A 13,095-nucleotide genomic window follows, 5' to 3' on the forward strand; every position below is an offset into this window, starting at 1 on the left:
TAGGCTTCTGTGGTTCCCACATGGGCCAGCTTTGCTATGTGACAGGTCCACAGAAGGGACCGCCTCCTTCTTGAACACACATCTGACAGCCAACAACACACTTGGTGAGAAAAGGACCTGGGAGACAAGTGCGTGGCTGGAACTGCCAGATGCAGCATGCAATAGGACAAAGCATGATGTGCCTGCTGCGCTGATGGCGTCCTGATGGGAGCCACATGCGGAAAGTATGACACGTCAATAAATGCCTTTGGATGGTGACCACTGGTCCCGCCATCTGTGATGCTGACAACCACACGGCAGTCTGAGCACCACTTGGCTTGGTTGTCTCAGAGATGACATTTGTTCCTGTTTCCAGGATGGCTCAAAATGAGAAAAGACAACCCTATAGACAAGAGTCAGAAGTCAGCCAGGCCAGATGCCTGAAGCCCTCACATGGGGAAGAGGCTCCAGAGCTGAATTTAGCTGTGAACAATAGCTACCACTTGATAAACAGAGTCTTGGCTCCCTTGGGCCCTGGGCGGGGGGTGGGGGTGGGGGTTCAGACCGCACTGTCAAATCACCCGTATGTAGAACCTTGAAAATAATTATAGCAGTTTCATTTCCCTACACTGGGACACATCTTGTTCCCTAAAACACAGAAAATGAAAGTGATTTAAAAGCAAACATCTCAAGACTTGAGAATTCTACATGCTTCTGAAAATGCTGGCTGGTACCATCAAGCTGTTCGTTCAGCTAATACAGCCCCTCCGTCAGCTGCAGCCAGGGATGCCAACTTCAGCCTGGTGGCCCTCCTGGCTTCTCCTGTGCCCCCTCTGGCCAGCTGGAGATCTCTGGGATGTTAAGATTAGCAAGGACAGGGCCAGAGAGGGGCCTGGATAAGGTGTGAGCTGTGTATATCGCTGCTTTCCCTGCAGCAACAGAATCTGTAGACCGAACGTTGGGGAGTATGGGGGCTCCATTCCCTGGGGCCAGCCCCGTGCCCTTCTAGGCCAGGATGAGGCTGAGCAGGGGACACAAGGCCAACGGGTCTTTCAGCCGCAGGCCCTGCCTCTCCTTTGGGAGGGAAGGGAGTGCTGTGGGTCAGCACTGGGAGAGATGAAGACATGTGGGCATGTGCCCAGTGCAGGGGCACTGTGGCTCATCTGCCAGACATCCAGGGGCTCTGCCAGGTACTGTCATTCGCCCTGTGCACACCTGCCCTGTGCAGTGGGTGCTAACTGCCCCATTTTAGTTTGGGCCAGATGACATGACCTGCTCCAGCTGGTGTCAGAGAGCCTCATGCCCAGGTGTCCCCATGTCCGGTCTGTGCTCGTCATCACCGGAGTGCCATGGACAGCTGCTCCTGCTCCAGTCCCAAGCCAGTGCCTTCCTGGGGCCACTGCAGTGAGGGCTGGTGGGGGCTCTGGTCAGCTTGGGCAGAGAGCACTGGGAACCAGCCCCCAGGCCCTGCTCTAATACTGCCCTTGCTGTGTGGCCCTGGTGTGATTGGCTCTTGGCCTGCCCCCATCCCTTGCCATCTCCTGCTGGGGTCTGGCTGCTGGGAAAGTCCTAGCTTCTGTCTGGGAGGTCATTCCGGGTGGCACTGATTCCACAGTTCCTGACTCACGCTGTCTTGGCGCTGGTAAGGGCTTGAGAGACAAGGAGGACATGGCCCTTGCCCTCTGGGAACTGACTTTTTGGAGGGAGGGGGCAGGGGACAGACTAGATACAAATCAAATGACTGATTATACAATAGTAATTGTGACGCATGCCTCAACATAGTACAGTACGACAGGAGAAAAACAGGAGCTGTTGTATCTGATGAGGGCTGGCGCTGGGGGATAGAATTATCTAACCTGAGCCCTGTGGGCGAGTGGGAATGGCAGGAGGGTTCACTGCTGCAAAAACCAAGTACTTAAGCCCCTGAGGCGGGAAGGACAACAGGCCATCTGAAGATTGGAGATGGTGCAGAGGGGCTTTGAGAGTCAGGAGGATAGAGAGGAAGGAGGGACCAGACGCGGGGCCTGCAGGCTGGTGTAAGGACTCTAGACAGAATGCCAGGCCAAACTGTGACTGTGGACACCTCCGGAAGAGTAGCAACACCTATTCTGTGTCCTCCTCTCCCAGGACCAGCTGGGCCAACAAGGGCAGAGGCAGTGCTGGTGACGCTCTTGGGGAGACACTGTGATGGGACAGAGCCTGGCTTGCCGCCATGTGCTTCGAGGGCTCCTGCCTGCACCCCCCCTCCTGCACACAGGCTCTTTCACTGCAGCTGGTGATCCTGGGCCGAAAACAATGTGGAGAATCTCCGGCCAGGGCTGTGGAATGGAGGGGATTCTATTTATAAGCAGAGAGGGGCTGAACAATGGAGCAACTGCCACCTCAATGGGTCTGCGGCCTGACCTCCTGTGGGACTCTGGAGAGCCTCAAAGCCAGACCCCGGAAGAGACAGCGCAGGAAGGAGGGGGATTAGACAGCTCAAAGGCATGACGCCAGCTGCTTCCTCTGGGGTCCGATCACCATCAGAGAGCAGCTAGTAAGCCCCCATCTGCACCTGGTGTGTACTGACGTGAGCTAAACTAATTCAGCCTCTGCCCCACCTCCCTCCCGGGGGTTGTGGTCTAGACAGACGATGACCATGTACGAGGCTGAAGCCAGCAGAATGGGGGCAGGTAACCACATGATAGTCAGAATGTTTGCTGTGGTCTGTGTCCGAAGTTGGCTCAGGTGCATGGGGTAGGCTGGGCAGGTGCATAAGGGGCTCAGCAGTGTCCTTGGCACAAGCAGGCAGGTATTTCTTCCAAAATAATGACTATATTGGGGAAGAAGAGCTGTGAGAGCCAATGGTGGATGGCCCGGGCCTTGGGTAGGGGGCATTGCTTGGGTTCCTTCTGGCTCTACCAACACCTGGCTTAAGACTCAGCAAATGACTGAACTCTCCTGGCTTCCTGCTCTCATCTGGAAAATCTGGGTCACAGTCTCTAGCTTGTAGGTTAAACGTGAAAATGCCCGTGAAGTGCTTGCGATAGACAGTACGTGGCATATAGTAAATCTCTGGTGAATTATCACTACTATTATAATTGAATGCAAGAGAGGAATGTATGTAGAAACACAACCCACAGGAAGCAAGCTATGCTTCTGTCCCGCGACACCAGCAACGAAGCAGCTCCCAGCATGAGTTTCAAGGCATCTGGCTCCAGCAGAAGGGTTCCCTGGTCAGAAAGATTTGGGAAATGGCAGGCTGTTCCATCTCACTGAATTACAAAGCAAATTTGCATATTAAAGGCTCAAAAGAGGTCTTTCACTATGAAAATCTGTTAAATTTTGTTCTGTCCGTTATTTGACCTCTGTCCAACTTATTTGACCATGGAGCCCTTTGTTTTGGCTGAACATGAACTTCCCACAGGAATCACTTCAAACACAGAAGTTTAGGGGCCAACATAGTCCTAGTCCAATTGCTGGTTTCACACGTGAGCAAGGCAAGAGCGACAGGCCAGGGAAAAGAGGGGGTAGGAGGGAGACACAGATCCTGACGGACCAGGTAGGGGGGTACACCTGCCCCTGCTGCCCACCAGCAGGCAACACTGAGTAGTGCCGAGTGGACGCGTCAGCCTGCGCTCAGGGGCGCTGGCCAGGTGTTCCGTGAGACTGTGGATGGAGCCCACGGGATGATGACACTGGAGGCGAGGGAGGGACATAGACTCAAGCTTGGGAGGCGTGGGGGCACCACTCTGCCTCTAAAACCTTGTCATAACCGGCTACACGGAGGAAGGAGGGGGAGGACCCGTATCGGGAGGCAGGGTGAGGTCAAGAGGTGGTGTTCAGGAACTGACAGTCCACCTGTGCTGCAATATATATATATATATATACAGAGAGAGAGAGAGAAAGAGAGAGCGCACGCACAAGTATGAGCAGATGGCCCAACAAGCAGCTGAAATACAAAATGCATGTCTCTCGTTGACAATTCATAAAGATCCTTTACCTTGGATTAAAGGCAAAAAGAAACACGTCCACGGGAGTGAGGTTCTCTTTCAGACGCTCCCCTGGAGCAGAGAATATTTCTAGTTATTGCATTTAAAAGGGCTCTCAGAATGTGTCCCACAGATGACCTGCGAAGCTTGTTAAGAACATGTCCAAGGGCCCACGTCAGCTCTCTGATCAGAATCCCAAATTAAAGTTGAGCACTTCTGTGTTAGAGCTTCATTAAGTGGGGGATGATCCCTTACCCAACGGGGTCCTGTGTTTGATGACAAGAGGCTCAACAGCCGTGTGGAAGATACCCCCCACTCCAAACTGGGGGAGGCTGAGGCAGGAATCTAGAGCTCTTTACCCTGGAGGTAGGGCAAGGTCCTTTGAGGTGAGAGCATTCGTCTTCATTTAGTGAGAACCTGCTTTGTGCTGGGTGACTCTCTGTCACTTCAACCTGCACATCCCTGCAAGATGCCTGCAAGACCAGCCTTCCAATCTCTATCACCACCAAGGGAAAGGCCCTCAGGACACCAGGAGGCTGCAGACCTCGTGTGCTTCTGGTGACACAGCCCCGTGAGGGTTAGGAGTGGGTCAGCCTGCCCAGTCCACACCCCTCCTGCAGTGCCAAAGACCTGACCCAGAAACTTCTCTGGAGAGTTGCCAGAAACGGAGAGCAATGCTGAGGGCAAGCACTGGGATGCTAACACAGACAGGCAGGACAGCAGTGACAGGACCTCTGCCTCAGGTCTAGAGGGCTTCACAACCGTGGCAACACGCCAGGGGACTTGCACGCACACCTATCTTGTTATTCAGGTTCTCCTGTCCCCAAGAAACCCATTTTCTGACCTTTTATCACTGTATCACTGTGTTGGCATCTGAAGCACCAATTACAACTGTATGACATTTGTGTCTAGAAAAGCCAAACAAAACACAACCTTGCTCATTAAACTGTCTTCCCTTTTTCCTTCCTGCCTCCTGGGCCACCCCAGCAGCCAGCAGGGCTGCCCACCTCCCCACTGCAACTGATGGTGCCATGAGAGTGGGTGGACCTCCTCCTGGGCTTGAGCAGCCTCTCTAGGCCTTTCCCCTCATGGGGACCCAGGCCCCACACTCCTGCGGCTCTTTAGGAAAGGTTCATGCCCCTGGGAGCTCAGGTTTCAGCACCAGCATGCAGGCCCTGCTCTGAGATGACCCCTGCCACCTACTAGTGTAATCGACCCCAGAAAAGGCGGGCAGAGGGGCTGAGGCACCGGCAGTGCATTCTTCTGTGCTGCCGCCAGACAGCAAGTGGCGGGGGCGTTAGTGGGTGCGGCACAGCTGATAAGGCCTTATGGAAAGATGTCACCTGCCACCTCGATGGAGGATTAACGCAGAGAATTCCAGGTCAAGGGTTTAGGCGGAACCAGCTTCTATTTATAAAAAAAGAGCCTCAGGGGGTAAAGAGGAGGGCAGGAGACTGGCTGGGTTTGGGTGCCAGTCAGCAGGATGACCTGCTGAGGCCCAAGTCAGCTCTCATCACCTGGCCCCCTTTAGGGTGAAGCTTTTCCCAGGAAATCTGAGTTCCTGCTCTCAAGATGGACCCTTTGTAGGAACTAAAGAGGGCGCAGGCAGGGGGAATAAGCCCCACGTCTGGCAGTGTGGATGTCATGGGGGCTGAGCCCAGCTCCACAGCTGAGGGGCCTCGTGTGACAGCAGGGGGATGGGGGTGGGGGCGGGATATTCTTTCATTCCACAAGGTCCCAAACGAGTACGTGTTAAAGAACTCAGATCAAAGCTGAGAGAGGCACAGATAGCCCCTACTCTTCCTAGGCCACAATGGGAGCAGGATACATCATCACCCAGGGGGCACCGGGGACCTAATTCTGGTTTGGGGTTCCTGGAACCCAACAGTGCTGCATGATGACACTCCTCTTCTGAGGGCCCCAAGAGCCACTGAGCTCAACACCCTGGGGTGTTCAGGCCCAATTTCAGGCCTACTGAATCACAGTCTGAAGGCCTGGGGCTCAAGGGCCTTTACTTCACACAGAACCTCTCAGGGCGGGATCAGCAGAGCAGGTGGTGACGGTGATGCAGGGGCACTGCACCCACGCCCACCAACCCCAACAGGCTGACCGAACCAGTGAAATCACACTGGCTGTAACGTGACAGATTCAATCACATGGAAAACTTTTATTAAAACATTTTAAAATAGAACTTTCCAATATGTAAAACTCTGAACAATCCTTCCTGACTCTCCCCTGCTGTGACCCGAGCCAACGCACGGTCGGTCGCATCCTGGCCTGAAAGACGACAAATCCTCCCGTCTGCTTTAGATGTGAAGCAGTTCTTGTTTGTCAGCAAATGCCTAGGACACCATAGGCCTGAGAAGTAAAACATGCCCAGACCCAAAAGATACGGCATTTCACACACTTTGATAAGACTGAAGTTGGGGCCCCTCTGCCATCCTGGCAAACACGTGGCCACAGTGTCAGTGACAGCAGCATCGTCTCAACTGCAGGCCTGTCCTGGGGTTATCTGCACTGTGGTTAACAGACAGCGGACCAGGCGGGGTGACCGATGTCACTGTCACTGGAGATAAAGGCGCTCTTCTCCATCACTCTTCTCCAGAGTCAAAGAAATCAGCTGCGGGACACAAGCACCCAGAGCCACCTCGACAAGATGAGCTGACGGGGCTGGTCCAAGGGCAGTGTCCTTGTTATCAGCATGCACTGGCCTGTTTTCCACGCTCGCCTCATGGCTGCCTGCACTTTGATTTCAGGTGCCACGAGCTCTTCTGACTCGGCTAATGCCCGCACAAGGGAGTTCCCTGCCCTTCACCCAATCACAAGGCTGGTGTCTCCAGGGTCCGGATGTCCCACAGGAGCAAAAACACGAAAAGGAGATACCCAAGTTATGGCCTCACAAAGGTGGCTGGCCAGCACTCAGTCTCTTCTGTAGGCAAGGGCCAAGGCTCGAGGAGAGTCGGTGTCATAGGAGAAGCTTCCACCCACCCTCTTCATGCATCCATCTCCGATGCTGCTGACTTCTGGTGCCAATCTTGAAGATACATCCATGGCTGGCTGGTCGGAGGCTGGGAAGTTTTCTCAGAGCCACAGCAATGAGGAAACCCCTCTCCCAGGCTGTGACCTGACAAAACCCACATATATTCAGCATGGAAACGGACCAGAGTTTAATAGTGGGGAGGAGGGCAGTGGGGAGAGGGCACCCATAATAACCAACATGAAATAGAAAAGAAATAAACAAGCGATCAAGCATCTCAAGAGTTTTGGTTTCTGCTGTTTCTGTCTGGGTGTGTGTTTCAGTGCGAATGTCCACGTGGAGGACTGCTCCAGTGTGGCTCCGTGAAGAGGAGCTGAGAACGTGGTTGGTCTCAGGATCGGAAAGGAACACGGACACCCACTCAACTTCTCCAGCCACCAAAGCCCTGGACAGACCTGTAAGGAAGCACCGGGAGAGAGGCAGGTCAGTGCCTGCTGAGGAAGGGCTCCGAGGCTCATGCAACTGCCTGAGGTCCAAGTTCAGGACTCTGAATTTTTAATGTCATAGGATTCCTCACAGAAGCACAGAGCTAGGATCAAAATATAAGACTGGAGGCCCGTAGGCAGCACGAAGCTCCTGAGACACTAACAGGGAATTAGGGAACAGCATCTCTCGGGTCCTGCCCTCCAGTCCTTGCTCATCGGAAGGCATACTCCTCTCTCTTATGTGTGGCCCCTGAGGAGGCCAGGCCTGGCACCTCCTGCTACATTCCTGCTGAGATCAGGAGGTTCACGAAACCCAAAACCTGCTGCTGAACCCCCATGCTTCTAGGACAAGCTTACAAAGCAGGAAAAACAGATACAAATATACAAATAGAGCAAAAGTTAGTAGTGTAATATTTTCACATACCACACACTCTTCCCTCCTTATTTAATGGCTGCAAACTGGAGGTGGATACTTACGAGTTAGATGATCCAAAGCTGAATCCTAAAAAAGATGGGAAGGGTGAAGTGAGTGCATGCACATATGCACTCAAGAGGCGGAGGTGCGGTCACGGGCCCCACCTCGTCCCTCTCTGCAGAGCCCTGTTGCCCCCCATCTGAAGGCCAGGGGAGGGTGGGGGTGGGGAAGAGGTGAGGAGCCTTCCTGGCATTTCAAGGTTCTTCTCTTCCCCACGGCCATTGTGGGCTGTGGGTCCCTGGCATGGCGCCTCCCACTCAGCTGCTCTGGGGCCACACGGACCCCTTTCATTAGGAAACCATGGTTTCCTTTTCCCATTCACTTGCTGCTGCTTGGAGAAGCAAGACACTTGGGTACTAGGCCTGGTTCTGTGGCTTGCCCTTTGGCCCTTTGTCCAAATGGGCCCCGAGGGGGATTTTTTTTTTTCATTTGTAAAGTAACAACGATGCCTCACTTCTGCACCTCATAAATGTTGCAGAAATAAAACCAGAAGAACATACGTATTCCACTATCTGAAGAAGCGTGGGTTCAACAAATCATTTTGTCCAGTCTTTACATCTTATCTTTGGCATTTGCCACCTTGGATTTTTAAACCAAGATCTAGTAAGGCGATTATTATTATGGGTTCTTGTCTTGAGAGAAAATCAAGGCAGTCATTTTTTTCTTTGGTAAGAAATGGCACATTACATGTCTAATTAAAGCCTAAAAAGAACATTTTGTTTTTCACCCACTTTCAGCCTTTAAAATACTAAACAGAATTGTCAGGTAAAAACCACTCAATTCTTGGGTGGGGGGCAGGGTGTGCAGAGAGGTGGGGGGCATTTATTAAGGAGAATGCAGGAGGGATTACAGTGAGGGAACAGTTCTGGCCGCCTACCTCCTGTGCTGGATCCAAAGCCAGAGAATCCCCCACTCTGGGTCCCAAAACCAGAAGTCTGTTGGGACAGTGATCCGAAAGTCGGAGCGTTCTGACTTGCGAGGGTGCCAAAGGATGTGGTATTGCTGCTGCTCCCAAACCTGGGTTCCAGTGAGAAAGCAGATGGTGGTTAGTGTGGCCACGTTGGCACCTGCTGTCCAGAAGTCTCAGGCCTGCTCTGGCAGGCCTCAGGCTGCACGATACACAAATTGAGGGGACGTGCTTGGTTTAGACTAGTGGTCTCTCAGAAGTGACAGGCTAGAGCCCAGAGCAAATCTCAGCTTTGGGAAGGAAGACAACAAGAACACAATACAAAAGCCAAATGGTCCAGGGTTTTAGCTTTTCTCCACTGTCTGGAAATTCCAGGTTATCTGGAAATGGAGCAGCACTACAGTTTTTCCTCTATCTCCAATAGTTCTTGGATTTCAATAGTTCTTGGATTTCATCCCATCATTTTAGTTTCTTGTTTATCAACAACCTTCTTCTTCTAGTTATTTGTCTTTAGCTTCTTTCTGGATCTTGATTCTATGGACTTTTCACAACAAGGTGATGGGTCTTCTGAAAGCAGACCCTTGGGGTGGTCCTGACTGGTCCTGCTCTATTCCTACTCCTGCTCCGGGCCTCCCAGGAACAGTGGGAGCTCCTCAGATGTTGGCCAGGGGCAGACATGGACCTGGAAAAAGGTGACAGAGTCACCTCATAACAGAGTCAGTACTTGTCAGCCTCTTTGACAAAATGGAACTAACCAGTCGTCAGGATTTGTGTGGGTGAGCTCCCTCCCAAGGCAGAATATGATACTTTTCTACTAGTAAAGAAAATAGCAGGTTTCAGATAAATAAATAAAACCTCAAGATTCCTAGTCAACCCCAAATCCTCCAACTCTGCAGTACCCTGTGCTGGGCGGCCACTGGAGACATCAGTGTCTGTTGGAACCTGCCAAGAATATTGGTTTAAGTTGGTCCAAACTCTCCTTTAAAAGCTTTTCTTAATTTTAATTCTTGGGGTTTCTGGGGGGAAACTTAAAGGAATCATTAGTTTCTACATGAAATCCAGGAAGCAATCTATCAACTCACTCACTTTCTGGAAATTTGCCAGCATTTCCACACCAATATCTTTCATGATATGGGGGGAGGGCATATGAGTAAAAACATACTTTAGTTTACTTTCAAGATAAAGATGCTATCACCTTGTCTTTAAGATTCACCCCAAGTATCCCGACAATTCCCCCAAACAAAGCCCTCATCCCCTTCCCATGTCTTGAGCTTTAAGCATCCTGAGTCTTGTGCCCAGTGCCAGGACAAGGTCCACCAGATGCTGATTTCAGACACTCATATGTCCTTTGAATGAGGCACTTTGTAGTCATCACCACATATATTTTATTGGGACTTTGTGGTGCGGTGAAGGCTATTTATTTTCTCCTTGGGGTTTTGGCAACGAGACTGAATTTCTGGGGCCCTTAAAAGCAAATCCCTAATATGGCATTTTCAAGTGAGGATGTGCACAAGGCAGTAAAAAAGCAGCTCTGAGAGCTAAGCTGTCGCTGAGACTCTGAAATGTGTGGGGTGCCCAGTTAGTGCCCAGTGTGGAAGCTGGCCCACGGGACTGGGACCCACACACACACTCTGGGGGTATGGAGTGGAACAAAGGACACAAGGAATGGTTTGCTCAAGGACAATGGGTCGGACGACACCACAGTCCCATGAAGAAAGAATGTGGTGAAAACTATTCACCTTGAACTCCCTAACAGAAATCACCACACAAGGGGCAGGCCTGGCTATAAAGAAGCTAGGATGGGACTGTTTTTCTTCCTTATATCATCCTTTAGTTCCACCAGAACAGGGCCTGCCAACCAGTACTCTATGTTTTTGGCTAATGGCAACATAGCTCGCATCCACTCGCCTACTTGACAGTGTCTAGCTTAGAAGAAATGAGTCTTCCCAGAGAAGGAAGAGGCTTCCTGGACTGACTTGTTTGCTGATTTTGAGGGAGGCGGGCTTCAGCTCAGTCAAGAGTAGGGAAAATGCAAGAACTGTCCTGCCAAAATGGGCATGCTGGGCCCCAGTGCTTTCTTGGCCGTCCCCAGGTCCATCCCCGGGGGGGCTTACCCGAATCCTCCTGCGCTGGCAGCCGCAGTACCCTCTCCGAACACTTTGCCTCCCGTCGAGCCCAGAGGGCTTGTAAAGGCTGGGGCTGAACCGAATGCTGGCACCCCTCCAAACCCAGGGGATCCCCCAAAAGTAGGAGGGCTGCCAAACACTGGAGCAGCACCGAAGCCACCTGAGCAAAACAGAGGCAAACAAACAGAAACAGGGAAAAAGAAAGGAGACAGGAAGAGAAGACAATAAGTGGTGAGAAACCAAATCAAAAGAGGAAGGAAAAAGGGGAAAACAGGTTAGAAATTCAAATTAAAATAACCGTGACTTCTAAGTACCAAACCACCCCCTCCACTTCTAGCAGAAGGGTGGGGTCCACCAGGGGAGCTCCATGGAGCTCTAAGAATCCAGCAGACCCTTGTTTGTCTATGAGACCCTCGATCCCTCCCATGGGCAAGGTGGATGTGTCAGCTCCCAGTCTCGTGGAATCAGATAGTCACCAAGAACCAGCCTGGTGCATTTCTGACCCCTTCCCAGCCCGACCACGTGGTTCTGAGACTTCTCACTGAAAAAGCATTCTGGAAAACTCTGGTCCCTGCCCGGCTGTCAAAGATGACAGATGTTGTTACTATCACGACTCAGGTAGGGCTTCTAGCTTCATGAAAATCCACATTCTAAAGCTAGAGCCTCAAAGTCTCCTCTTGGGGAGAACCTATGAACTGGGTTACAGAAGAGATGGAGAGGCACACGGCACTGGTGCTCAGCCAGGGGCTTTTTATTTATTTAAAGCCTTATGGCTCTCACATCTCTCCACAGTCTCTCTGCACAGAAAAATTTCTTAAAAATGCTTTCTCTCTGCAGTCAGGAGCAACTTCTCAATAAAAAAGCACACTGAATTTCCTCTCTGGAGGAAGGCTGCTGGATAAATGTGATAAAACAATCAATCAGCCCTGAGGAGAGACATTGGAGTCCCTGACTGCTGAACGGGGGCTGGGGGGCTGGCACATGCGCAGGCCACCGTGCGGAAGGGCAGGTGCTCCGAGTTGGCCCCCTTGGATTGGCGGAGATGCATGCTGGGCGGGGAGACGGACTGTCCTTCCCTGAATATTCCTTCTGCTCTGGAGAGGGTTCCCAACCCCAAGATACTGTGTACCTTATTTTAGGCTATGAGCTGAGAACCTCAGTGAGTGTCTGTTGAACAGAATGGAATAAACTGGTAAAAGAAAGGTGCTCTAGAACAGAGTATTTCTTAAAATGAGTGCTGGCCTAAGGAGCTAATGTGCTAAAGGGGATGACAGTGGCCTCGGAGCAACGAAAGAGGGGCCAAGGACACTCTTCTCGCACTTTGTGGAAAGTGAGTCCTGCCATCAGAGGCATGTATCAGGCCTTCTTTTTTTTTTTTTTTTTTTTTAAGATTTATTTATTTATTTATTCATGATAGACATAGAGAGAGAGAGAGGCAGACACAAGAGGAGGGAGAAGCAAGCTCCATGCTGAGAGCCCGACACGGGACTTGATCCCGGGACTCCAGGATCGCACCCTGGGCCAAAGGCAGGAGTCAGGCCTTCTTATGTAAGCACAATCACACTGCAAACTTCTGCTACCTGAATCAGGAAAGATCAAGCTCTGGGCAGGAAAAGCTATTAGCTGAATTCTTTCATTATTTGTTGTGATTCACTCCTGTGCTTACTTATCATTCCTAGTGAAGATACTTTTTGCTAAGGCTCATGTTTGGGTTAACATTCTAGATTTTCAAACCATGAGTGAAATTCCAAGCCATGATAATGGAGACTGTTGGGTTACAAATATAAGAGAGTGGAAAAAAAAAAAGTGCTAAAAAACCCTTGCAGTTGAATTATTTAGGACCGATCATAGATCTAGTTACATTTTCTTCCTAGACACACACAGCTGTACCTGGTGCCTTGCACACGATATTACTCTGACTTCTTGGTGGAGGGTGAGTGAAATAAGAGAAGTCACAATGATACAGAAAAATAACTGGACTGGGGAGAGGAGGTGAGACACACACACACACACACACACACACACAAACGCACGCCCTCCCCACCCCCATATGCACACCCACCACACACACAATCACATATCACACACACACACCACACCCCCACATGCCACATACACACCCCTTATACATCCCATACACACCACAGACACACCCCCCAAACACCAGACACACAC

The 13,095-nt window shown here is 51.2% G+C and overlaps 1 protein-coding gene across 8 annotated transcripts in view; it reads right to left on the reverse strand.

Annotated features, from left to right (window-relative positions):
- Window positions 1-6,097: 6,097 nt before the first annotated feature.
- The window catches only part of NUP214 (nucleoporin 214), a 106,359-nt gene continuing 99,361 nt past the window's right edge, over window positions 6,098-13,095 (reverse strand). For all 8 annotated transcript variants that reach the window (XM_072748338.1, XM_026009534.2, XM_072748337.1 and 5 more), the window contains 4 exons: window positions 10,909-11,080; window positions 8,765-8,904; window positions 7,890-7,914; window positions 6,098-7,382 (listed from right to left, as the gene is read on the reverse strand). In XM_072748338.1, coding sequence (XP_072604439.1) covers window positions 7,349-7,382; window positions 7,890-7,914; window positions 8,765-8,904; window positions 10,909-11,080 — 371 coding nt within the window. In that variant the 3' untranslated portion in view covers window positions 6,098-7,348. The remainder of the gene's footprint in view (window positions 7,383-7,889; window positions 7,915-8,764; window positions 8,905-10,908; window positions 11,081-13,095) is intronic.

This window comes from Vulpes vulpes, chromosome 2 (genome assembly GCF_048418805.1).
Source record: "Vulpes vulpes isolate BD-2025 chromosome 2, VulVul3, whole genome shotgun sequence".
Classification (NCBI taxonomy): Eukaryota; Metazoa; Chordata; class Mammalia; order Carnivora; family Canidae; genus Vulpes; species Vulpes vulpes.